Source organism: Drosophila gunungcola, unplaced genomic scaffold (genome assembly GCF_025200985.1).
Source record: "Drosophila gunungcola strain Sukarami unplaced genomic scaffold, Dgunungcola_SK_2 000001F, whole genome shotgun sequence".
Classification (NCBI taxonomy): domain Eukaryota; kingdom Metazoa; phylum Arthropoda; class Insecta; order Diptera; family Drosophilidae; genus Drosophila; species Drosophila gunungcola.
Genome location: NW_026453197.1, coordinates 18,190,920 through 18,218,389, shown reverse-complemented (window position 1 = coordinate 18,218,389; position 27,470 = coordinate 18,190,920). Strand labels below are relative to the sequence as shown.

General features: G+C 39.6%; 2 protein-coding genes across 2 annotated transcripts; one reads left to right on the top strand and one right to left on the bottom strand.

Annotated features, from left to right (window-relative positions):
• The first annotated feature begins 118 nt into the window (after positions 1 to 118).
• Positions 119 to 637, top strand: LOC128262623 (uncharacterized). The gene has a single exon (XM_052996993.1). The coding sequence runs from the start codon at positions 131 to 133 to the stop codon at positions 608 to 610; it is 480 nt and encodes a 159-aa protein (XP_052852953.1). The 5' UTR covers positions 119 to 130; the 3' UTR covers positions 611 to 637.
• A 249-nt stretch (positions 638 to 886) lies between these two features.
• Positions 887 to 25,502, bottom strand: LOC128262596 (ets DNA-binding protein pokkuri). Its single transcript, XM_052996943.1, has 4 exons — positions 24,519 to 25,502; positions 3,828 to 5,098; positions 2,967 to 3,759; positions 887 to 2,902 (listed from the first exon to the last, which is right to left on the bottom strand). The coding sequence occupies exons 2-4, from the start codon at positions 5,005 to 5,007 to the stop codon at positions 2,653 to 2,655; spliced, it is 2,223 nt and encodes a 740-aa protein (XP_052852903.1). The 5' UTR covers positions 5,008 to 5,098; positions 24,519 to 25,502; the 3' UTR covers positions 887 to 2,652.
• Positions 25,503 to 27,470: the final 1,968 nt, after the last annotated feature.

Genomic DNA, 27,470 nt, shown 5'->3' with positions numbered 1-27,470 from the left:
GAACTGGGATTACCAGCCAATTGGTAGGTAGAATTTCACACTAGATAAACCTTGTTCAGGTAAATCTCTGATCTATATAAAGCTGGTAATGAACTTAGCAGGACATCAGTTCCTTGTCGACTCTCCAATCATGAAGTACAAACGCATGTTTAACAAACGCAAGCAAGCGACTCCTTCGCCAGTGAGGGAATCCGAAGTGGATGATTCGTCTGTGGCTCATAATCACAGTGCCCTGGAGCTGGAGGCTGCTGCAGCACTCCTCTTGCTGCGCTACCAATACGATCGCCAGGCCTGCAATAATATCATATCCTACACCGATTCCTGCTCGCCAACTCCTCCGCCTGCAGTGGCTGACAATACAACGCCAAAGGATCAGACGGTTAGGCCACCAGTCGCCAGTCAGCCGCTAAAGAAACGCTCTATACCATCGCACATCCTGCGAAGATCCTTGACACCGGCCAAATCCGAGAGTTCGGTGAGCAATAAATCAATTACCAAGGCCAAAACAAGGACTTCCGTGCCCAACAATGAACGCACATGCAACAAGTCCCTGCTTAAGTCCTGCAGAAATATGATTCGCGAGTTCTTGGACAATCAGGAGCTCATTTAAAAACAAGTAACAGTCTTCTGAAATATCCAGTTATAATATACGATTCTTAAATAAGTTTAAGATTTAAAAAATCTTTCCAATGATTTGTATACTCTTGCAAAATATTGTTCTTAGAATTTTCAAAAACAAAATTAAATGCTTATGTTTAAGATTTAAGAAATCTTTTCAATAACATCCCATTTTTATGCTCTTGCTAAATTACTTTCTATGAATTTGTAAAAACAAAATTTCAAATCAATACCCAACCGATACAACAAATTCGATCCTTGGGATCTCTCGATTTTCACTTTTCAATTTATTTATTGCATATAAATTTGTTTCGCTTTTTGTTTATACATATATAAATTATGTATTGATCAAAAGATAAAGTTTTCAATGGAAGAACAGGTATTGTGGCGACACTAGAGTGCTAATTATTAGCTATTGGCGGTGTTTAAACTTAAGGCGTACGAAAAACAAATAGAAAATTATCTTTACCATATAGATCTACACAATAATTAATAATTACAGTTGCGCTACAGGCTAAATGTATGAACGTGCATTGATGTTGATATCTCTCTCTCCATAACTCGATTCGTTTTGTTTAATATAATTAATAAAGTGCTTCAAAATGTACATTTTCTATTTTTTCATTGTTCTTAGCGGGTGAGTGGTTTGTGGGTGGTGGTGGGGGTGTGTGGGTGGTAAGATCGTAAGCGTTTTACAAACTAAAGTTGTTAATGCTTAAATGAACACCTTCATTTGTTGCAACTGCTGCTGGACTGCCATTTAATTGCAGCCGCTTAAGCTAACGTAAAAATAATATAATAATAATAATGATAATAATAGAAAACTAATGTGTATACATATATGCTTGTGTGTATCATCATTGCTATATAAAAATGGAAGCCAATGTTTTTTTTTTATAATGTTTATAATGTGTGTGTGTGTTTTCTTTTTTTTGTTGCAGTGTATCTAGGGCTAGGGGCTCAATTGAAATTGAATTTTGAAAGCTCTCTTTTCAGGCTGATCTTGAAGAAAGAGCAGCCCCATCCTTGCATAAAGGATCACTGAAACTGTTTCAGTTTCGCTTTTTGGAACTGCTCTTCTTTCGCAAACATTTAGCCAATGTGAATCAAAGATAATTCTGTTGTTGTTATCACAAGAAATCAATTTGCCTTGTTGTATACAAAAAACTCTTTCTATTCCGATTTGTATATTAATTAACAATTTCGACAACAATTCAAATTTCATATTTCCTTCACTTTTTCTTTCGATTTTAACAATGTTTGTTGGTTTTTTGTTTTGTTTTTTGTTTTCATAAATTTGAAACCATTGTTGAGGCAACATTTGTAAAGCTCAAAGGTGGCAACACTTACGGTCTAAGCTACTGGCTACTTTTTACTCCTTAATCGCTACTCTTTACTCGTATGATTGATGTGTGTGAACGCTTATGGATAGGTATTTTGTTTTTTTTTTTTGTTTTGTTTGATAAATGTAGAAATTGGCACATAATCGAAGGCTGCGCTGCGCCGGCTCAAGAAATCTACTTACAACAACGAAATTACATGCACTCTGCTTTCGCTTAGCTTAGCTTAATAAATACGCTTGATGTAGAAAATATATGTGTATGTATGATTGTGTGTTTGTTAATGCAGATGTGATTACTATATACAGAAAGTCGGGGCGGATCATATTTTACAAATGTGGAAGCAAAAAGTAATATTGGAAAGAATTTGAATTTATAAATTGAATATTGAATACCAATTTTGTATATATTAAAGAAGAATAGTGCTACCGCTTATGTAAAAGATTCTAGGAAATAGCTTAAAATTCTTCAAAAATTACTTTCAACTTCTTCAGTTTGTTGGTTTTCCATTTTAAGCAACCCCATCCTAACCGAAAGGCATAGGCATTCAGATCTATATCCAGCAGGGTTTCTGTCTATAAGTCTGTGCGTTTGTTGTGCTGCTGGTCCCATTTCACTTAGCTCAGGTAATGTTTATGTTCAGGAGGGGTGAGGATGGACGATGGATGATTGTCACAGGAAGCTGCTCCTCCGCCTACTGCCGCATATGCCGGAAGGAGTCCTCTGACTCGCCGCCATTGCATTCGCTGTCCATCGGCACGGGCTGGGCCTGCTGCTCACTGGCCTGATCCATGGGCCTGGGTGAGCTGCTGCTGGCACTGGTCTGCTGCTGCTGCTGCTGGTCATCCGGCTTGGGGGATTGCTCCGCTGGCGATGGGGCACCCTGGTGATCGTATGAGCGTATGAGCTTGATGGTCGTCAGGCCGTCAGCATTGCGAATGAGTCTGCAGAGCAATAGTTTGGTTTAACTAAATTGTATATAATTAAATTAGAAGACAGTCCACTTACGGATAGCAATCCTCGTTGCTGGGCGCATTGCTCTTGCTGCTCACACTCAGATCCGTGGGCTTTAAATCCTCGCCAGCACTTTCCGATCCCGAGCCGGAGCCATTCTCCAGCTTCAGCGGGTGGAACTGGAACTTATCGGGACCGCCGCCGACAGCGGATGGGGTATTCAAGGCAGGGGAATTGGGTGGCGGACCAGCTGCCGCCGCCGAAAGGTAGTGGAAGGCTCCATTGATCGCATGCATGAAGAGCGGCGATGTGGGTGGTGGACCATAGGCCGCAGCCGCAGCTGCTGCCACCGCTGCAACGGCGGGCAGGCTCATGGGGCCATTCCGCGAGGCGGGACGCTGGGGCGATTGCTGCTGCTGCTGTGCTTGTTGCTGCTGCTGGGTGCTCCAATTCTGGCCGGCAGCAGGACTTCCAGGCGCCTGATTGCTGCCACCCTGTGGCATGGACGATCCACCGCCGCCGCCATTCGCTGGCGTGGTTTGCCGCAGCAAAGATATATTCTTGATGTTCTTCAGTTCCGTGGGATTGCGCAGAAACTGATAGCAATGTCGCTCGCCCTGCACCTTGCGCAGTATGTTAACCCTGTAGTAATAGCGCAGGGCTCGCGACATCTTGTCGTAGTTCATGGACAGATGATTCTTCTGGATGCCCCACAGCTTGGCCAGACCGGCGGGATCGACAATCTTGAAGACTCCCGTATCGCGGCACTTCCAGGCTATCAGATCGCTGTACTTTTGGTTGCGATCGTTCAGCAGCTGTTGCAAAAAGTCCCACAACAGGCGACCATCTAAATAATATATAAAGAGATACATGAGTTAGTAACTGTTTTAAAATGTTTTTGTATTCAAAACATACTTGTATTGGGCTCTGAGTTTTCGGGAAAGAACTCCCGCTTGGCTTTGTACATATAACTGGGTGTGGTTGGTGCCGAAATGGATCCTCCAGCGGGGGCCACCACTGGGCCAGCAGTATTGTCCAGGGTCAGCTTCTGGGGCAACTGTTGTTGCTGCTGCTGCTGTTGCTGTTGCGCCAACTGTTGCTGCTGTGCCTGGGCTGCTGCTGCAGCCACTGCAGCTGCCTGTTGCTGCTGCTGCTGCTGTTGTTGCTGTTGCGACCAGGAGTTCACAAAACTGTTCGTCAGCTGTTGCGTCCAGTTCGGCTTGATGTCTTTCAGTATTGGTGTGCCCGGCGGACTGGCCGTGCTGTAGGGCAGCGATCCGGCTGGCAACTTTCCCACTCCCCCGCCATTGGACTCAGAGTACTCCTCCTCGGAATCGGAGTGATTACTGCTGGCACTGCTTATGCCCTTCATGGGCATTATGTTGGGCTGAGAGCCATTGCTTCCCGTGCTGCTGGCACTTGACGATGCGGGATTGCTGCTGCTGCTTGGGGCTCCTGCAGCCGATGCTCCTGCTCCTCCATTGGCCACTCCTCCGTTTTGGTAAGGTGCCTGCGGTGGACTACTCGCCTGGGAGTCCACTGAAGGCGGAGGACTCAGCGTCACAGAGTTGGGTGCCATAAAATGATGACCAGCCAGCCCATGGGCCGTACTGTGAAAGGGACTGTTCTCCGGCGGGGCATTCAACGGGGGCCACGTGGGCGTCGGCGGATGACTGTGCGGCGAAAGGGGATAACGACTGGTGGGCGTCACTGGACTATTGGGCAAATGCCACTGCATCATGTGTGACTCTATGATCAACATCTGCAGCACATTGTGAAGCACATCGCCGGCCCCCGGACACCGATGGCCAAAGTCAGCCCGTGTCAGCAGGCACAGCGCCTTGCCGTTCATCTGGAAGAGATCAAAGTCGAGCTTGGGGAGATCGAATTCGCGGACGCAGAACCGCAGGAAGACGAGCACATCCTCGCGGCTCCAGAGGCGCGGATCGGAGGGCAGGGAGGGTGGGAGCTGTGTCTTCAGCTCCGCCAGCTGGCTGGACGGAGCCGGGGGGCAGCGCCAGAGCACATCGCTCCAGATGTTGGGATTCAGCGAGTTCAACGATAACTGTACTGGGAGCATTTTCATTTTGGACATGCAGCCACAGTGTGTAAGGAAGTGTCCTGGTCAGCGGATCCGATTCAGTGAGTCAGTGGGAGCCACTTCAATTGCCTTCAATTGAGATTATCTAAAAAGTAATAAAAAGAAAAGGAAGTAAGTAAGGATATTCCATTGTGAAGTCACTTAAATTTGCATAAGAATTCAATTAATGTTTGTAGCCAAAATCAAAAGATCGCATCATTTTGTATAACTGGTGCAATAAATTTAAACGATATTGTCCATCAATTGTATTATTAAGATATAGCTGAAATGATGGTAATCAGATAGTTTTGGATTACTGATGCGATGCTATTTGAAAAAGATTATTTATCAATTGTTTTATTAAGATTATGATTTTTTGGTGTATAAAAGGTTTTCTAGTATTCACTTGGATTACTGATGCGATTATATTTTATGGATATAATTTATCAATTGTATTATTTAAACAATGTTTTATTGGTGTATAACAGAATTTATTATTTCGTTTGCTGTAAACTGTGCGATTTTATAAACCATATTTATATTTTTTAAGAGTCACATTTCTTTGAGAATCATAAATATAACAAAAAAATTTAATGCGTCATAAATGTTATCCATCTAGAATTATTTTGCTTCCCAAAACTCTTCTGTTCACAATTTTTGAAGTATTACTAGATTGCTTTCAAAGTCTTAGAAATGTTAATGCATTTTTTTTTATATTTTGGAAAATGTTTTTATCTTTAGCATTGCACTCGAGTAATATTTTTTGAGAAAACATTTTCTATCGAAACTTTTTTGTTTGAATGTTTTTCAACTGTTGCGTGCACTCAAACACTTATTTATTTTTTAGTAAGCCACATCATACATTTTTTGGAGAAAACATATTCTAGCGAAACTTTTTTTGTTTGTTTTATGCACTTGGTAAGGTAAATCAGATATGGAAAACTACCAAAGATTCTGGCATGGATGCCAAACACACACACGTTTCCTCTGGCGGTTCGAAGTTCACTACTGAGAAATCACCATCATCGCAAAGGATGTGGCCAATGGATGTTGTTAATCACTCGACAACACACTTCCGCCAGCGAAATATCTGAGCGGACACATCACCTAGTCGAGGAGCAGTGGGATATAGTGATCCCGCTCCCAGACGCCACACATACCGATCCGATCCGATCCGTTCCGAAACCGATTCGATCCGATCCGTCGAATGGGAGCGAGCGGGAGAGCGACACTCAGACAGACATTCGCATTCCAACCAAATCAGATTTCTTCATAATCGTCGCGGGGCAGCCGATGGATGGAATAAACAAATAATATATCTCTACTCGGATGCCGACGCAAGAATAACAAAAACAACAGCAGCCGATCTATTTGTCTGTTTGTGAGTGTGATTTGTGTGATCGTGTTGTACAGCGATATACAGCGGACTAGGGCCAGCGCATCCGAACTCTACTTGGCAAAGTGTCGGCGGGATCTCGGTCTCGATCTCGGAGAGCGGTGAGCGTGACTCACTGGCAGAGGCATCGACAGCGGCAGCGGCAGAGACGTCGCAGTCGAGGATCAAGCAGAGGCAGAGCACTCTGGACCGGACCTCTTTCTCTCTTCCTCCACATCTCTCCTCTTCTCTCCGCTCAGCGGGCATCTTCGGAGGCAGTGGCAGCGGCAGCAACACACCCCCGCAGCGACCGCGGCGGAGGCAGACAAGAGGAAAAAGAGCAAGAAGAGGGAAGAAGATCGTTCCAAAAAAAAAAAAAAAGAGGTTCAACCACAACGAACTAGTGAATGCGCTACACAAAGAAAAAATGGACAGTCAAACCCAGAAAACTAAATTCCTGAAGTTCAGGCATTTAAGGCATAATTGAGGTAAAATGGGCTTAAAGATGAGCCTATTAGGGAAAAAGTTACCCTATAAATTTTATTAAATTATTAAGTCGATCATGAAGACATTACTTTTCTAAAATCAAAGAATTAGTTTCTCTGGGCGAATAAACGTTCTGTATCTTTTAATTAGTTAGATTTAGGTTCGTTAATGCATTTCTAACTTGTCTACCAATCAAAAACTTAACAAAAAAATAATTTTATTTATATTTATATTTACCGCTTTCATATCCGGATGGTTGCCTACAATTCACACCATAAGCAAAAGAAATTCATAAATATAAATTTTCCCCAACCTTGGTATCAATTTCACTTCCGGAAGATATTTTTGAAAGTTTGATTAGTGGTCGCCGAAAAATAAAAATAAATCTTTGGGAAGCACAAATAAAAACAAAACAGGAAATTAAAATAACAATAAATTCTTATTGACTCACTATTCTCCCAATTAAAATACTTTCTTGGAAATAGACTCAATTTCAATTAATTGACCTACACAATTAGAGCATTTCTCAGTCGCCGATGTCTCTATCGCCTGAAGCTTTTTAATTGTAAATTTCTCAATATGGTAATTTCCACCAAAAATGTGTGATCTCTTGGGGTGTATGGGTGTGCATGGGCGGCAGTACACTGCCATTCCGGATGTGTACAAACCGAACGCAGACACACAAAAACCGAAAGACGTATACACACACATGGCGGTGCGGTGATCAGTTGCTGTAAAGATTTCAACATAAGCAAATGTATTGATGGCACCGAAGGAAGGGGTTAAGAGGGGGGGTATCGGGGGAGCGGCGGAGTCGAACGTCTCTCGAAACTTGAAAGCCGTGCCCATTGCCCACTCTCGATCTTGCTGCAGCAGCAAACGGAAGTGCACATTCCAAACAGAAAACCCGTTTCCAAAAGCAGCAGCCAGAGAAGCGGGAGTGGGACGGGCATGGGTAAGGGGATGGGGATGGGAGCTACCCGGGTTGGAGAAAGACGCTGCCGATGGGGCAACTAATAAATCCGCCAGTGGGTAAAGAGAGCAGCAAGTCCCAGACCCAGTGGATCGAGATGATGATGTAGAGTCGGGGAGCATGAGGAAAAGGAGTAACATCAGCCAAATGAGGGGCACCCTGTTTACAGCTAAAGTAAGCTAGTAAGTGGCAAGAAATTCTCCAAAACCTAAGCATAAATAGTATACCACACCGAAAACAACAAGATCCAGTGGATCACTTCTCAATTTAATTTAAAAATAAATCTTTGCACATTTTTTATTTTAAAGGATCAAACAACAGTGATTGAAAATCCTTAAACGGCAATTATTTTCAAAACCAAACAATGGAAAAAATATTGACTCAAAAAATATAAAAAACCTTTTGATCTAATTTAATATTACGTTAATTAAAATATATAGTTAATCTGCAAAAGTTTTCCATCCTAATAGAACTATTATATTAACCTGGGCTGTATTTTTTCCCACATATAGCCGGACCAGACATTTTCGCTGCACACATGTTCAGATTTATCTCACATCTCGCCCCGACTCGACTGTCTTGTGCTCTCCCGAAAGAAACTTCCTCATTCTCCGGGAAGCGCTTTCAACAAGTGAGCAGCAAGTCGAGAGCGCCAGAAAAGGGAGGGAGGGAAGAATATAAAATATTTGTGATGGCGGTGTGGTGTGGGGAAAAAAGGGGATGATGAGGATGATAATAATCGCCTTGAATATTTTATTGTGCATGTACATGGCTTAGAGGGGGTCTAACTGATCCACAACCGATCCGATCTATTTGTTTTTTGAAGAGAGCTAGAGGTAAACGCTGATGCCCCGCTGCTGATTGTGCACACACCACATACAGACAAACTCACACCAAAAACGATCCTACGTGTTATTTCGGTTGCCACAACACATGGTTGAGTTTTCACTAAAATAAAATCATATATTCTAGTGCACACATGTTCCGCAGCACCAGCAGCAAAAGCAACAGCAACACAAAATAAATAAACATTCGGCTAAAAGTTGGAGTCGGTGGCACGTAGTAAAATGACAAATGAATGCTCATCAGCCAGATACGAAAACAACAATAAGGAAGGCAGGGCAGCAGCCCAGGAAGAAGCAGAGTTGGAGTAGTACACTGCGAAAAAAAAATGCTCTCATACATTTCCAATGCTACAGTATCACAACTTTTCACGTAATTAAAGAAGGAGGTCCTAATTTAAGGAAAAAAATATAATTGATGCCCAACGTGGGACCTTGTTTTCAAACCTACACAATCTGAATAAAGCCTAGATTTTAGATGTCAAAAAAAAAGTACAAGTATATTTCTGTAAGTGGAAAAACGTTGAGCAGAGGCATCATCGTCTCACGCACGCAACAAGAGTATAAAGAATATTTCTAAATCTTGGCACAGGAGGCGCGGCAGAGAAAAATCCAAAATGAGCAGCATTCAGTCACCTCTCTCTGAGATTCTGATTTTACCTCTCCTTCTGACACAACTCGAAATCGACTCAGGCACACAGGTAGTTCAAAATCGGAGGTAAGGTATGCGAACGATCTCGAACCGGTTTCAACGGAAATTACAAACGAAAATTATAAAACGATCAGTTTAGAAATGAAAGAAAAAAAAAAAGAATAAATGCCAGGGGGAGTGGAAGGAAAGCTGGAAAACAAATACAAGCAAATGGGTTAAAAGAATTTCATGGGTTTTTTTTACGAGTATTTGCAATGTTTCCGTTTTTGGCGATGAAAAAGAGTGAGAGGAGGAGGTTCTTTCGTGTGTGGGATCGTGGGATCGGAAATGCTAGAAAATGGGACATGGGAGATCTGAACGGCGGATAAGGAAGTCGAGGAGGTAAGACTTTCTATAGAAAAGAATGGAAAGGATTATGGGACAGCAATCAGATAAGACTAAATAAAACGTTTATACCAGCTAGGATTTTAGCACTGTTATCCCTATCTACTGTATGAAATCTTTGGCAAAGCATTTAAGTTTGATTAATCATATAATATTCTGCTTTTCTGCCTAATAAGTCTGTTTTAAAGATGTTTTTTCTTATTTCTTAGAAAATGTTGTAATATCAAGTGATGTGTGTCTTCCACTTATAATCTCATACTATAGTATTTCCCTATCGCTTAGCCCCCTAAGATGACACTCGACTGGCATTTTTGATCGGCACTCCTAGACGCAGCTGGAATTCCAGCATGCAAGTGAATCACCCGAGTGCCAGGGCCGGAGTTAAACGTTAATGAGTAATTTCCGCAGGCGCATCCTCTCCTCATCGGAACCCCCGCCACGCCTCCCCGCCCCTTTGGCCAAGCCAGCACACACTGTATGCATCAAGTGCTGCGCGGCAAGTATGATGGGAAAATAAGAAAATCTGATATCCAGAAAAGACAGGAAAAAGGAACCCGAAGAGAGACAGAAGCGACAGCAGCCATGGCGCATTAAGATTAACGGCTCAACGCTCGATCGAAAGGAAGGTGCAAGAAAGAAAGAATCAGGGGATGCTGTCTCCTTTTCTACACTAAGAAATTTTGTAAAAAGATATTAAGAGGTTGATATCTTCGATATCATTTAGTTGTCACTTTAACATTCATATACGATTTTTTCATCCTAAAATTTTGTACGCTTTGTATGTGCTTTACAATACAATATGTATTTAATAAACAAGAAATTTCAAATCAATTTTAAGGTGAAAGTAATAATCATTGAATTTATGAAAGTTATTTTTTTTTTCTATTTTAAGGACCTATTCATTTTCCTCAGTGTGATGATCAGGTAGAGGAGCAGCAATGAGGAAACGCGTCCGTCCTTCCCCTACCTGATGTGCACTTTGCTTTACATCTTGTAGGACTTCTTGGAAACCCGGCTACGGATCTGTTCGAAACCCATCAAAGAATGGAATGAAGTAACTGAAAGGAAGAATGACGAGGCATGGGCATGTGGTGCCTATGGTGGTGGTGCTTATGGTGGTGCTGTTGCTGTCGTTGACATTTGATCTCTTTTATGAGGTCTTCCTTGTGCGAGCTCAAGTGCAGCATCGTTTGTGTTTATCTCTTCTTTTCTGTTGTTGCTGGCTGGTGTTTTTGGTCTGGCCCTAAATCAACCCCTAAAGCCAAGGGATTTGACCCTAGTCCGCAAATTGTCTGTAATTCAATGAGTTTACTTGGGGGTCCCAGTTCGATTCATATTGATCGTGGTAGATAAAATATGTTCTTTTTATGGCTATATTGTAAGGAAATCTGGGGTAGCTACATAATAAAGGAGCCTCAATTTAAGGTAAGCAATCCCTACAAAGAATACTAAAAGGATTTTTAGGTATATAGAAGTTTCAATGTATTGTAAAGAGTATAGGTTCTATAATTAGTCAACAAAGAAAATTCAAGATAATTTTTTAACAAAGAAATGTTTGTATGTGTTTTGCTGATAATTGACTCTATTAATTTCAATGCAATTCCAAGCTAAGCATTGAATATTTTTTAAAAGAACGAATTTCATTAAAGTAAAATGCAGCTATGTGGTAATCAATAAACTATGAGTAATAAGTTCACTTATGGTTTGAGTTCAAGTTGTTTCTACGTTTAGGTGTTTACACTTCGCACGTGTATTTGAGCTTTCAGATATTGCCATATATGTGTGTGTGCTCGCTCATATCAAATACTCAATTAATAAGCATAAAAAAAGATATTCAAAATTCGAAATAGCTAAGTCAACGACCTGCTTTGCCTTTTTAACTGCTCAGCGCACAACGCTCGTCGTCGTCGTATATTTAAGAAACACCAACAACGACGCTCGTAACTCTTGATTTACCTTAACCCCCCAATGCCCCACCGTCCCTTTTTCCACCTCCACTTATAGACGGTGGTGCTGAGCGTGCATAACAAGCGCGTGAGCGTATCGTGTTTGCTATTTGTGTTTGCCTTTGCTTTGCTGTATTGGTATATTGGTACCCCTCACCTATACGAGAAAAAAAGTTTAAAAAAAAGCAAATAAAAAACGCCAATTCCGGGTTCTTCTTCGCAACAAAAAGTCAAAATATATATATATATAGAAAAAGCGTACGAAGAAGCGGAGAAACAACACCAAATGTCTGCGGTTCATTTTCTGTCTAGATCGTCAGTTTATATGTGCTCAGCTTAAAGCGCCGTAAGCACTTTTCTTTTGTTTTATTGTTATTTCTTCAGCTTCTTTTTTTTTGGAGCAAACCCCTCAAACAACAAGGGAAGCTCAAAGCTCAAGCTCAGCCAAATCAATCATCGTTACGCACTTTTTGAGGAGCTTAAAACCCAAGCCCGATTTCAAATCAGTCCCAGACCAAAAGCCTTGCGGTGGCTGTAAATTAAAATTAAAAAAGAAAGGAGAGCCATAGGCATTTCTTTCCACCTAACACTTTATTGCTCATTATAATACAGTGGTCTCAAGAATATAAAAGTTTTACATAAAGGCAAGTTTCGCTCAATATAAATAAATAAATGATATAAAAAGATACAAATAGCCAACGTATACTGGTAATTGAAGGGTTGTTCTCTCTTAAATCAATTTCCATAAAATATATAATCATACTTGTGAAAATTACAAATCTAAATAATTTTTAGCACTGTAGGTTTCTCTTTTGATCAGGCGACAAGATCTGGCCAACATTAAAAACTTCCTCTTCTACAGCTTTAGCTTCGAGCTCTTTTGTTTTGCTCGACCAAAAAAAAGGGGTGTAAAAAAATACAAACGACATGGGGAGATCTACAGCTGCTGGAGGCGTTACGTGACGTGTTTGTTCTAATGTAGCTCAAACCTCGGTTTCAAGTCGATGTTTTTTTTTGTTTTTTTTTTATTTCTACCTCTTTTTTGTAAAACTCTTTCTTGCTGCCTCATTGTTCATCTTTATATGCTCCTCGGGTCTCGAGAGAGAGGCAGCGGGATGGTCTGCTCAATGATATCAAACGTTCGATAACCTTTTCGGTATTTTTTGTTATTTTATAAATATGCAAACTCAAACCACAACAACACAAAAAAAAAACACACACACACTACTCTTCTATGCTGATCATTCTCATGACTAGAGAAATATCCGACTTCATGATGAACATTGAAACAATCGGAAAACAAAGGGTGCAAAAGCACAGCATCATCATTATGATCATTATCATAATGCTTATGATCGAATCGGTAGCTAACTACCTAGAAATAAAAATAAAAAACCTATAGAACGAGAAGAAGAAAGATGCTAGAGATCTTTAGTCAGATATTCCATTTCCATACGATGGATGAGTTCATCAAACGCCCAGACAAGAGTTCAAAATCATTCTAGTTTTTGTTCGAAGGGGGGGATTGATGGTGGGGGGTTATAGATGCACAGAAAGAAACTGAATTTTCATAAAAGGCTTCAACATCAGATATACAAAAATGGTTTCCTTTCTTTCCATTATAACATTAACCGTTTCACTATTACTTTTTCCAAGTGTATTGATGGTGTTTGCTGGCGAGGAGCTGGATACTCATAGACCTAGACCGCATCAACCGCATCATTTGTGCCCATTACATTCAATTAGTCGCATCTGTGTTTTTGTTTCAACTCTTTGCGATTTTCTCGCACTTGCATCAATCTTCTCCGCCCCCTTCCTCGCTACCATCCTAACTTAATAAGGCAGTCATCAGCAGCATCATCATCATCATCATCATCATTGTTGGACTGCTGCCGCCTGCAGCAAGAACTTAATGCTTGCCTCGTTTGGGGGTTGCCAAGCTGGAGGGGATTGCAAAAAAAAAAGGGGAAGCAACAGCGGGCAGTGGACATCTCATGTGCGTCTCTTTTGGCTTGGGGTCGGGGTCATTGCGGGTTCAATTGAGTTGGTTGACATAAGTTGCTTCCGTATTTGAAGACCACAAAATACTCGCAAATAGAGTGTAGATTGAACCATCAAAGAGAAGACAATAGGGGTAGACGCAAGAAATTAATAGTTAGTGAATAGAAAGAGTTAGTAATTAATACTTATTTAACCTTCCTTGAAAAAATAAATTTTAATTAATTTAAAGAACAAATCTTTCAATACTCATTTTTTAATCCCCGATCTTAAAAGATATGTTTATTCACGGAATCCTAAGTTAAATACATTATAATGCCATAAGTAAACATTTCCGAAGATCATCACTGAACCACCCACAATGCCACCCATCAACACAATCTTCACCAACTTAAGAACACTAAAGGAACCTTGTCCATCAAGCTGATAAGATCCCCATTCGCAGGTCCAGTACCAGTACCAGTACCAATTCCTATTCCAGTTCTAGACCCCGTCCTCGGAACACACCTGCTGCGGTGGCCTTTTGGCGCTTCACATGGCGATATTTATCTGTAAACTAGGATTACTTGTTGTCTTAGGTGTCGCTGGCTACGATAAAGACCAACACAAAAATAGACAGAGCACATAAAAGATACAACATGTTCCGCTATCCGTCGTCGCACACTTCCACCATAATGTTTATATGTATTATGAAATGTTTACGATTTGCTTGAGTTTCAGTAAGTTTATAACAAATATGCCCCCTCCGCAGATAAGATAACGCATAGATACATAGAGCAATCTGAGTTGAGTTGACTTGACTAGACTTGAGTCTTTCGACTCTCCCCTTCACTTCTTATTGCTTAAGACTTTCCATCAAAGAAAGACTTTTAGCGACTTCCTGCTTCGGTGGTTTGACTATTGATCAGCCTGATCTTACAGCTTCCTGTGGGCAATTAGATTGTAGTCCGGCAAAAAAAAGCAACCTAACTACAACGATTCAGCAAGCTAAGCCACATACACTGCGGAAAAATTTATTTTTAGATTGCAAAAAAAATTGTAAATTATAAATAAGAAGTTACCATTTCTGATAATAGATGTTGGTATATGAATGTAAAAATATCTAATCCTACAATTTTCTTTGGTTTCAATACCATCTCTATTTTCAAGATCATATTCTTGATCTTAAAACGAATTTTTCTGTGTGCAATACTTGATCGTCCGGATATTTTTTTTCTGCACACAATCTGGTCGGGCATCTAAACCGGTAGTTAGTATTTGCACTAGTAATCAAGCACATACATAGCTAACATCTAGGCATGCATGGCGAAGCCGCTTCCTTCTCCTCTTTCCCGCATTCGGAGCCAAAGAACTTTGACGATCGCGCGCTTCGCATCTTAATTACAGAGGAGAACGGGCCGCAAAAAATAGCAAAGAAAAAACAAAGCCGAGAGCTGCTAGCTGCTAGCTGCTAGCTACTAGCCCGCCAAACCTGAATTGTAAAAACGTTCTAAACGAACTGAACTCAACCCAACCGAACCAAACTGAACTTAACTGAGCTGAACTGTGTGTGGAACGTTTTAAGCGTCGTCGTCGTGGAAAGACACTTAATAAATGCGGAAGCGGATGTTCAAGCTACAGCAAAGTAGAAACAGAGAGACGCTGACGCTTGTCTATAATCACAATCAGGTTCCAAGACGCAGGGAACAGGGAAATGCAAAAATAAAAAATCGTATACTATAAAGAATAAGTGCGCGCGTAAGTTAATACCATCATCCGTCGTCTACAGGTTGTAAACATCTACAAAGGCAAGGAAATGCCAAGTTCGGAGAAGAACAGCAGGAAGAATTGTTTATCAATTGCATGAGAAGTCATCATCAACTTCATGACCATCGTTCCACTTCCTCCGACAATTCGATAGTGGGAATCAAAAGTATATAATCGCTGATGATATGTAATACACGAGCTAATGTTTTATAGCATGTTCAGGAAATTGGCCCATGTCTTTTAAACGAACCAGAAGTGGTTTTGAGGAAAAGGGCGTCACACGAATTATTGATTAAGCGAAGAACTTTTACAAATATCATAAAAACGCGGTGTTCGAAACGGAACCGGATTACAGATAAGGCGATAAAACAAATACTTCAGAACAACTTTCATTTGAACAGGGCAGTAAGGTTTATTTAAAGAGATTAAAAAGAGTAAAACTGTGGAAAAAGTTTGAAAACAAAGCAGAATAAAATAAGTTAAATTAAAAACACATTTTTCAATAATTGTTTCATTCTATCAAAGGCTGGATTAGTCAGCTTAAATATTCTAATGACCTTGGTCCAAAATAGCTTTATAAGAATTATATCAACTTATAGCTTAGCTTTCTGTTTTAATTTGTTTTAAATGATTAAAACCCATTTCTTAGCTGAGAATACCAGACTCTGTGGAAACCACATAAAGTTTTTTCACCTCCTGAACCTATAGATTCATAATCATGGAATCAAGGAAACGTGCAGTATCAATCAATTGCATTCAAAGTACTTCATGCATTTCCTCAAGTGTTACAACCAATTTGATTTCGGTTTCCAAGCGGAATTTACCGACTGCACTTCGATAGTTTGGCTTATTACTTTTGTTATTTTGAGAGAGCTGATTAGCGGGTGAGCGCGTGTTTTGAAAAGGCTTCTCCAGAGATTGTTTCTACATCAGCTCACACAATAGCGATGATAATTGTACATATATATAAATATATACGAATAAATATGTATATAGGTATGTATATAGTAGGGGGACGAGCGGCGAAAGCTTGATAAGCACGGACAATGGCATGAGAGTGAGTGTGGGCACAATAATAATAAACAATTGCTGGCTATGCCGCAAGTTGCTCTTAAGTAGCCACTAAAACGTGGCAAACCGACCTAATGAGATAAAAAATACCAACAACACACATTCAAGCGCACGAGACAAGAGGAATACCTAGAATCCGGCAATCCAAGAACTAACAATTGTAATAGACAGAGCCCTCTAAGATCTGGGGATCTCTTGAGGTTGCTGCGCATTGCCGCCGGCCAAGAACTCATTTAAGCTGCTGCTAATTATGAATTTGGCGACAATGGTGGAAGAAGGAGAGTAGAGTGCCCCATCTGCTGCTGTTTCCAGCTCCTTCAACAACATCATTGCTCTACGTGCTGTTCGTGTCAATTTTGTTGTTTGTTTTAATTCTTGTTTGCCTTACTTGGAAAATTATAATATAATCTCCTGCTTGACTTGGACCCCATCTCATCCTCCATCCCCACCCCCCTCATTTGTGGGTCCATCTCATCTGGCCCGAGGGTATTTTTCGAGGCTGTCGTTTCATTTGACACTTGGTCCGCAGACATGGCGGCATTCGCTTGAAAATTTCTCAACTGTAATTCCAGTATTAATAAAACAATTTCGTGTTAGGTGCTGCTCGAGATGAGGACTAGGAAGAGGATTCCCTGCCCCTTGAGCAGAGACAACTGACTTCCTTGAGTAGGAAAACAGAGAACTGTCAAGTGGTCTTTGATGTGAGATGAGTTTTTAGGAAACTCATTTCTGACTTATAAGATGGCTAGGCTGAGTAAATATTTATTTAGAGCTTTGGATTAACTAAACGTGGTTATCCTTAAAAAATGTTCTGATGTTTTCCGAGTACTCACATGTTTATCTTAAGACTTCATACCAAATTATTTAATTACCTGAAAATAAACAAAAAAAATACCAACGTTAAAAAATGTATATCAATCCAATATTTATACATATATATTTTTAAGTCAAAATTGCCATAGATCCCCTATTTGAAATGATCCCATTTTACCCCGTTCGACCTTAAAAACTAAACCATAATAATACTGTGTGGTTCTCCCATTGCGTGAACGCATTTTGAAGTGCTGCCCTGACCAAAGGAGCCATAAAATAATCTCCAAACTCGTATCTCTGCGTATCAAGGTGTAAATAATTGAACAGGCCAATATTCTCGGGCCGTGGAAAGCAGCAACAACAACTGCAATCATTATAATAACACTTGTGAATACCATGCGATATGATTAAACAAAACAAAAAGCAACAAAAAAATGCCAAAAATAAAAACGAAATACTTTTGTTATGCTGCTTCTTTTCTTGCGGTTGTACGTGTGCCGAAAAAAGAACTATTTATGCACGTAATAAAAAATAAATAAATAATGCAAGACAAAACAAAAAAAGGAGAATAATGGTAAATGTGACGTGGATTGCGACTGATTACTGTATCAATTAAGACCAAAAAAACAAACACCTCCCGCTGGCTGCCCACTCCACCCACTGGAACCCAAAGCAAAAGCGTAAATTCTTGTATTGGCGTCATTTCCGGTTCCCCAAAACTTCTTCCACCCCACAAGTGTCCACCATTCTCTATCGTAAACACATTTTGGCACCTCCTCGCGGACCGCCCCTTAGATTGCTTCCTTTCCACCTGCCCACCGCCACCCCTTTTCCCACCCACATGACTTTGGTTCCGTGCTGCTTTTTCCAGTTGCCTTATCAGCAGGCAAAACGACCAACGACTGATTATACAAAAGCACACACCTGTTTGCACATACAAAATACTACCACTTACTTTGCGTCCCGAGAAATCGAATTTCGGGGGTTGTTATCTATACTATCGGCGTCCAAATCAAATTGATTTATGAAAGATTTGCAAAATATCGATTTCAAAACAATGTATTAAAAATGGGAAATACCTATGGACATGGGAAAAAAACATTTATGAAATTTAAGTTATGTTACGTTACAGTTGAAAAGTTGAAAATAAGTTATGTATAAATTTTCTTAAGAAACTATGTTCCTTTTTATTATTGTTATGTATAACTTTCAAAATGGTAGACATTTTTCGCAAATTAGAAACGTCCCTAAAAACAACCTACTATTTTGCATTTCTAGTACATAATTCTCTGCAAGTGTGGCACAATAAATAGCTTAAATTTCCTCTTCGCTGCCCGCTGAGTTTTGAAGTAGGAAAATCGAAGGATGACGATGAGGAACCTCAGCTGCTGCATTGTTCTCAGTGGAGAGCCAGCTGTGTCGACCCGCCCCCCGGCTTCACGTCTCTTCCTTCTTCCGCCTTTTCAATGCAATTTCCTTGAAGTGCCAAATGCCAAAACTTCATTGTGCGTTTTGTTTCTCGGGTCAAGTCGAGGGGTCGATTTAGGTCGGGATCGTATCAAGCTGGTTGCCAGGGGTCGTGAGAGGTTCGAGAGTGACAATTATGGCCTGGGGACCACCAACAAAGTGGCGAACCTGTTCCGCTTTCAGCTCAATTCATTGTTGTAGGTTCAACAGGTAGGTCAAAGGTGAGGGTTGCAGGGGTACGAGTTCGTGTTCCTACAGGTAGTGGTTACCATTCTTATTTTTTCCCGTTACCATTTTATATAATTACAGTGAGGAAAATTTGGCAATTAATATTTGTGATTTAGGGTTGTTTATTTGAAATTCATTTGTGGTATTATCTGCATGTAAACCAGATAATCGGTATTCCATAAAACGTATTTCATTATTTGGAAATAAGCATTTTTAAAGAAAGATTTGTTCTGGGACTTATACAACTCTAATGGAAAACTAAGGCTGGTTTTCTAAATAATTTGTTTTCAATAAATAGTGTTCCTTCTTTCTTTTATAAATGCCATCTACTAATTTAATCCGTTTTATTTCTCTCTTTTAAAACTTTTTTTCTTAAGGGTTTTTGGATTTTTTTTCCATTGGTTATTTATTGGTTCCGAACAGTTACAGTTACCTTTTATCTTTGATAAAGACTGTAATGGACAATAGTCGGTAACTGTGCCGTAGTTAGGGTCGCTTGAAGTATCTCTTGTTGCCAGGCAGGGGGTATTGTCTAGTGGTTTGGGTGTGTAGCTATCCATACCCCCCGTACTGTCTGCATTTTTCCTTTCTCCGTGCCTCTGGTTTTATCTCATTCGATAGTCAAGCGTTACGGATACTTCCTTTTTGGCGTTACGCCATCAGCCTTAGCTAGGTGCACCCAAAACTGTTACGTTATCCACCACGCAATTCCCAACTCCCCTACAACCCCCTCAACTTCTCCCATGGGAGTTCAATTAGAAGAAAGAAGGAAAATTACCTAATTGTTGCATTGACAGACGACGACTTAAAAGCGACTTTCCACAACATTACTCCACTTCTTGCTTGATGTACTTTTGCCCCCTTTTGCCACCCACTACCCCCCTCCCCCCACCTTTTTTTTTAGCCTCCTTCCCCCTTTTACGTATATGTGCCAAAAGGAAAATGTGCCACAAACTGCAAAATGCGGCGAATATTTGTGTGTTTGCTTTTTCTGTTTGTTGCTTCGCTTCGTTCGCTTCTTTCTCCCTCAACCCCTCTATTTCTCTGCCGCTCCCACTCTTTGTAGTTAGATAATAGCAAGTCACCGTTAAAGCACCAAAGTCGAGTTGAGCGGAGTATTATAAGTCAAGCAAGACTTCCTATATTTTGAAACACGTTACGTTCGTAACATAATTCACACAACAGGTTACTCAGACAGGCGAAAGAGACGGGTAGAGAGTTGCTAGCGCTAGAGATAGAGACAGTGATAGCCAGCCAGCTCTGACTACAACAACAACAATTACGCTATTGGAGTAATACGAGTATTAGTGTACTGTGTTTTAGTGGGTTTTCGGTGCGGGCAGAAATTGGGAAACATCGGGAAATGATGATCGTGAGAAAAGATTGCGGGAAATTGTCAGAAGTGCAAGATGAATGGGTCGCCAGTTGGGTGGAGATCGATGCAGAACTTAGAGATTTCATCTAAAATTTCTGGAAATAAATTTAAATAGAGGATGAAGTCAGCACAAACTTCCTTTAAATAGATTTATGATTTAATAGAGTTTTAAATAACGATAATACAAGTGCAGCTACGCCTTTATGCAATTTAATCGTATCTATTTTTTAGATACTTTTTTAAGGCTTAAAAGTTTGTAAGACTCCATTTACAAGTCCTTTATCATGAAATTATCAAACAAAAATCCAAGTTCTCGGAAATGACTGGAAAAAATTGTGATTCAAAGTTTGATCAGTTCTTAGCATGATCTCATTGGTATGGCTATAGATGCCCACTGTGCACTGACATCCTTAATGGCAAATTCCAAACGCAAAACCTCAACTGTTGCCAGGTAGGGAAGTGGAGTGTATATTTTACCGCTTTTAATGGCAAATTCGCACGATCGTTGATTGGAGTGTTGTTGTTGTTTTTGTTGTTGCTGCTGCTTTTCTCGCCTGCCTTTTGCACTACTTTCTTTATTTCTTTTAGCGAATTTGAGACGCGACGTAATGGAAGCTGGCAGCATTTATGGCAAATTCAGGTTAGTGTGATTTCGTTGCACTATAAAATAATAAATGGGTTACAATGGGATGTATAGTACGCAAAAGTGGTTCCCTCGCTCGCCGCTTTATAAAATGCAAGTGCACAGAAACAGCAACCAACAATAGCAACATCTGCTGGGCGATAACAACAACATATGTTTGTGTGGATATGTTATAATGCATCTCTGTGTATGTAAATGTGTGGCATTTGTATTGAATGCAAGCTTCCGCATGCAGGTTACAACAACAAAAACCAAAAAAGAGATGCAACAAATGCAATCGAAATTCAAAGAAAAAAGGAAGCGAAATGGCAAGAAAAAGAAGAAAAACTTTAGAACCAGTGGCCCCTACAACAGGAAAAACAAAGCGCACAACAAAATGCATTTGCTTTATTTGCTGTGAGTGTGCTGGCGACATTCTTGAGGCCTTAACCCTTAAGTGATAAAAAAAATGGGGTTGTGGTTGCCATATCTTTTAAAACTGTTTTTTTTAAATAACATTTTAGAATAATAAAAACCAAATGTGATAAACATTAGATTATAATAAACATATATGTACATATGTATGTATAGTGAATCATTAAAACTTTAATCAGATTTTATCCATGAAATGGTTAACCCTTTCAAAGAAGTTGTCATGTCTTTTTTTCTGCTTGTTTTTATTTGATTTTTAAAACAAACTACGGAAAAAAGAGAGCGAGACGTACACATACTCATGCACTTTTTGCTTGTTCGGCATTTTGTGTTTATATATTAGCCGTCTTTTTTATTGTTGTTTTTGCTGCTGCATGGCATTTTCTTCCTCTTTCTTTCATTATTTTGCCGCCGCTTATGCTTTTTATATTTTGTGTTTTTTGTCTTGGCTGTGATTTGCACGTGTGAGTGTGAGTGAGTCAGTTGCTGGGCAAATGTGTGTGTGCGAGGGAATAGGTCGATGTTTTCTTGCTCCATCACCCTCCCTCTCTTCCCCACGATCAACAGTTTTTATACCTGTTTGCTCTGCTCCTCCACCTTCATCTTTTTCTTGCGATCGTCTCTCCCTCTCCCGCTTACACTTTTGACCCGCTCTCTCGCTTCCGTGCACTTGCCGTGCTCTTTCTCTTACGTCGTTTGTCTTTCCCCACACACACATTCACCCAATCCCCATTACGTTGTTTTTTTTTGTTGGGAGCAATGCGGAAGTGAATTTAATTTATTGTATTTACGCTGCTTTTGCTGCTTTTCTGCCGCCGGCTGGTCACCAGGCCAAGTCTCACGGGGTTCGGGGGGTAGCAAGAGGGGTGGCAAGTGGGGCGGCAAAGAGGGCGGAGAAAGAGAGAACCAGGAAAGGAAAACTGACAAGCAAAATCGCAGCTTCTACGAGTTTTATTTCGTTTTCCGCTAATTGAAGAGAAAAATTGTTTATTTAAAAAAGCAGATCTTAATACATCCCAACTTACAGTCATATGCAGGTAAGTAAGTAATAAACTGAATAATGTGGTTTTGGAGATATGGCATTGTAAAAAAAAATTCGTATTATTCTTAGCTCTCTTTAATGACATTTTGAGTAAAAAAAATTTTATTTGCTAACTGAACTTTTTTATATTTAAATAAAATAATCTACATTTTTTTGTATTTAATATTTAAAACTTAATAAAGTAACATTTTTTAATGTTCTGCAGCAAAAATAAACCGTGTACTTTATTTATTAGGACTTACCATTTTTGCGGAATGTGATATACAAATTATTAATTAATTTTTTTTATTATTTTGTCGAAACCGCGTTAAATTATTTTCTACGGGTTTAATTAAAAGGTAATCGAAGCCTTACAAAAAAATATTTGTGGGAGTTTTAGTTTTGTTGATTTAATTAAGCTCTTTCTTAGAGCAATTTTTCTGCCCCCTATTGTTTGTATGTTTGTACATAATAAACTTTATTGGCGAGAATTCTGCTCTCATCTAAAAAAAAAATATAAAATAACGGAGGTGGCGCACGATCAGGTGTGTGTCTAGTTCGCACCCCCCGCCTCACCCCCTGAAAACCCATATATACTTATACCATATATCTGCGGCAGAAGCAGGAACTGTTTGGCTGATTTGTTCGACGTCGACGGTCGGCAAAGGCAAATAAATAAACACATTTCTACTGGCTGTTTTCCTTTTTTTTTTTTTTTGATATGTATGTGCGAGTACGAGTATGAGTATTTCTTTTCGCCAAAGCGCCTCGGCGATAAGATTTCGCTGACGTGAGCCAGAGTCGCCGGAGTCACCCTAATTGGAGCTCAACGCTCTGCTTTTGTTTCACTTCACTTCCATAGAAAAGTGCATGCAACAAGAGACTCGTGAACCGAACCGAGAACCATTCGAATGCCCAGTTCTATAACATATACCGATATGCAGACCAAGACATGCACTCGATAATTACCGCTTTTAAAGGCGGAAAACTTGGGACTAGCCAGTATATATGATGCAACAGGCGTTACCAAAGCACCCTAGGTACCGTAACACTTAGTGGAATTCGAATAGGAAAAGCTGTTTTCCAAGTGAATCGATCTTGTTTGTATCATAGAAGCAAAGAAATCAGTCAAGCGTGCAATGCATACAATACAACTCCAGATAGTATAGTATGGGAAGAGAAATTACTATCAAGCTTATTATTAGAATATGTATGTTACTTAGTTCCAGTTTTTTGGTATTCACAAGTCAACAGTATTGTTTAAATGAAGGTATTATACCGAAGTATCTTTTTTATAGGAGAATTATAGTAATTTTAACACCCTTATTAATTACCAGTTATTCTTAAATAAGTACCTAATAATAATCCAAGATAAAACAAAATATGCACAACGATCAGATAACCAAGATATTTATTAAAGTATAAAACCACTCCCAACATCTCCACAAAATTGTAACTCTTCATGTTTAGACAAGCCCTAATGAAAATGCCACAATCAGATCCTCAAAAACAACATGCAAATAAATAAAAAAAAAAAACTTAGATAAACCGTTGTTGCCGAGTCTTTCATCTCGTATATAATACGCTTCAAATATAGCCCCAAGTTATCTGCTTACACGTGTAGATCCGACCAATTGTTGACCTCAACCGGAGACCAAAAACTCAAACATTGTAAGACGTTGTGTGGGGCGAAGTGGGGAAGTCATATTTAGCAGATAACCATAAGCAGATTAAGGTGGAGCAATTATTTATCAGCTGCTCAGACAAGACAGTTTTCTGTTTTCATGACCATTGTGACGTAGTGATGGGGAATACATACACCAAAAGATAGTGTTTTAACAATTTCGTAATAAAGCAAAGATAACTATGGCTGTTAGCAATGATTAAAAGACAATACTCTTTAATGGTTTTTTTCTTGTTCGTTTAAAGATTATTTCGTCAGAAATGGTCTAATTTTTTGTTTTGTTTTGCTATATGAAAGTAATTTTAAAGGTATTGAATTTTATTTTCGGGGTAAGATAAGCTTAATTCCACCCAAAAATCAATGAAGATAAAACCATTGGACTGGTATAATATTTATTATTTATATTCTTACCTGTTTGCTCCACTGTGCACTGTGGTGACGTACTGAGAGACTGATTTTGTCTGTTTGCGTTTCGATTCTTGAGCTTTTTTTTAGCGACAGAAGCAACGCGGAAGCGGATATTATGTCCAGATCCCAGAATGCTTTAGCTTTTTGTTTCGCTTTGTTTTTGCTGTTGTCGCTGGTTAATTCGATGGGTTTCTTGTTTGTTATCTGCTGATGACGAAGAGGGCCTCGCGGCAAGTGGCCATTGTTGTTGTTTCTTTTTTTAAGGGGGCGGTGAGTGGGCGGTGGTTGTTGGTGCTTTTTGGGGCTAATCCTGGCTCTCTGTTTTTGTTTTCGTTTCGTTTGCTGCGACGAATGCGAGCCGCAAAGCGGAGCAAATAAAAAGGCGAAGCCGAGAACACACAAGTCAAAATGTTTCTACTTCCGCCGCCTCACCAACACCAACATACACACACACACAAACACACACTTCAAGACACTCACGCGATGCACTTGCACTCTGTCGTTTTGTTCGTGTATTTCTTGTTGTTGTACTTAAGCATTTCCTCTTTCGTCTTCTATTCACTTTTGCTTGCACTTCTTGTTGCGTTTGTTGTTGTTGTTGCTGATGTCGCTCTTGTTTATTTCTTATTTCCGTTTCTCGCACACCAACACACTTGCACTTGCGGGAAAACACACAGCAAAGCGAACGAAACAAGCGATAAATATTTTCCAGCACCGCGCACGGTTTAAATTCTATTAATTGCGAATTAATCAATTTAAATCATATGAGTTTGGCTTTACAGCAAAAGTCAGTTGGTCTCTGGAGCGACACTTTGAGAGAGATCTTCAAATTTTAAATTTGAGTTTGAATTTGAAACGACCGAATGGCCCTTTCCAATACTGAGCCCTGGTTGACCGCAACCCGCTCAAACTTAACGCAAAATAAGTTAAGTTCTCCGTTTGCTTAGCCTTTGAACACTTTGAGCACACGTCCGCCTCCCACGACAAATTTTTTTCGTTTGAATTTCGCCGTTTGCTTAGGCGTCTGTTCGCATTCGAAACGTAACGAGATGGGAGAGAATTAAAAGACGTAAGCCAACGTAGCGTCTCTCTCAGCAAAAATGTTAAAAATTAACGTTTTCTTAACAGAAATGTTAAAAGTATAATAGCTTAACAGAAGTGTTAAGAGTTACGTTTCTGACCAGAAATGTTGAATACGGGAACTGGGAGAGATTTAAAGGGAAGTTGACACGTACGTTTCAAAACGTAAGCCAACGTAGCGTCTCTCTCAGCAGAAAGTTAAATGTTAACGTTTTCTTAACAGAAATGTTAATAAGCATGCGTCGACTGAACGGAGAAAGAGCGCAAAAGACCGCCAAAGAGAGGAAAAGAGAGCGTTCTCTGCCTTAAATTAAGTTAATTATTCGAATTATTAATTTAATTATTATTTCAAAATTTTGCAGTAAAAAAATATGCTTTATTTAATTAACTTAATATTAGATGCAAACAAAAAAAGCAAATATATTTATTACTTGTTTAATGGAAATATTTCCCATAATGAAAATTAACTAAGATTTTATTATTATTTCACACAACTTATAAATTTAAAATAATAATAATAACAATACAAGAATTAATACGTTTTGAATTGTTAAGATAAAAAATGAAGGTTTAAAGTATCGAAATATTTTCAAATTAAGTTTACTGGTCATTTACTAAATACTTTTGGATATAAGTTATTAAACAACTTACAAATAAACTAATATCAAAGGCTGACAAAAATAATAATAATTTAATTACTTGAGATAGTCAAGATTTGTCCAAGAATAATTTAAATAATATTTGCACTGCAGCCAAGGTTATTAAGACTTAGTTGTGCAATTAAATTCCGGAATTATTTCGCAATAATCTCATTTAAAATTGCTTTTTATTTTATTTATTGGAAAATTCCCTGAATTCCCACTATGGCATAGCAAAGATAATCTCGATTATGTTATTGTACTTTGGAGTGTGTGTGTGTACAGACAACAAACAAATCATTAGGTGCGTAAATATTAACAGATTTCTTTCCACTTCCTGGCCAACAAAAGAAACAAAAGCTTATAATTTAAATATTTTAAAATCCACCCAGCTTACTATGAAACAACTCAATAGGAAATCGATGGCTGTGGGCGGTGTTGAATTCGCGTGGGGCATTCGATTTAGTTGTTAATCAATAAAAGATAAAGTTTAAACAAAAGTAGTCTACATCATGCTGATAGGAGAGGCATGGGCGTTGGGAAAAAGGGGTTTTAAAGTTTGCTACTTGTATAAGTAAGCCTTTTTACCCAGTGTAATGTACTACTATGTATTTAAGTAACCTGTCGATTATGATTATTGACAATTTAAGAGCTTTACTGTCATAAATGTACTATCTACATAGATTGGAAAACACCTGGAACTGTAATCAGTGCGTGATAATGTTCTTGACTATTTTAAATAATTATGTATTCGCCCCCCCTGGCCGAAAAATAAAAAAAAAATTGGCCCCACGCTGTATTGTAATTACAAAATGTATCGAGGTGCTAGCTGATATGTGTTTTCGATCCCATAAATCTTGCATCTTCATGGAGACCAGTTGGCAATCTTTAATTATAAATTGTTGAAACGTTTCCGCTCGGTTGCGACTGGAAATCTGTTTGGAAAAGGGGAATGGGAATGGGAATGGGGAAGGGGGATGTGTTCCTCGTCAGGTTGGTTGGTCGGTGGGTCTAAAGATGCGCTCAGTTGCACTGCATCCGCTTTGGTTTGGCTTGGGTTTGGGTCTCGGTCTCGAGTCGCCTCAGTTGGTTAACCAGTTTCTCCCCGAGCAGCGTTAACGTTGACATTTCAAGTCAAATGCCCATAAACGGCGACCAGCCGGACGACCCCGCCCACGCCCTCCACGCCCGCCCCTCAGTTCCGTGGTCCTGCACTTAAAATAAATTCATTCATTCA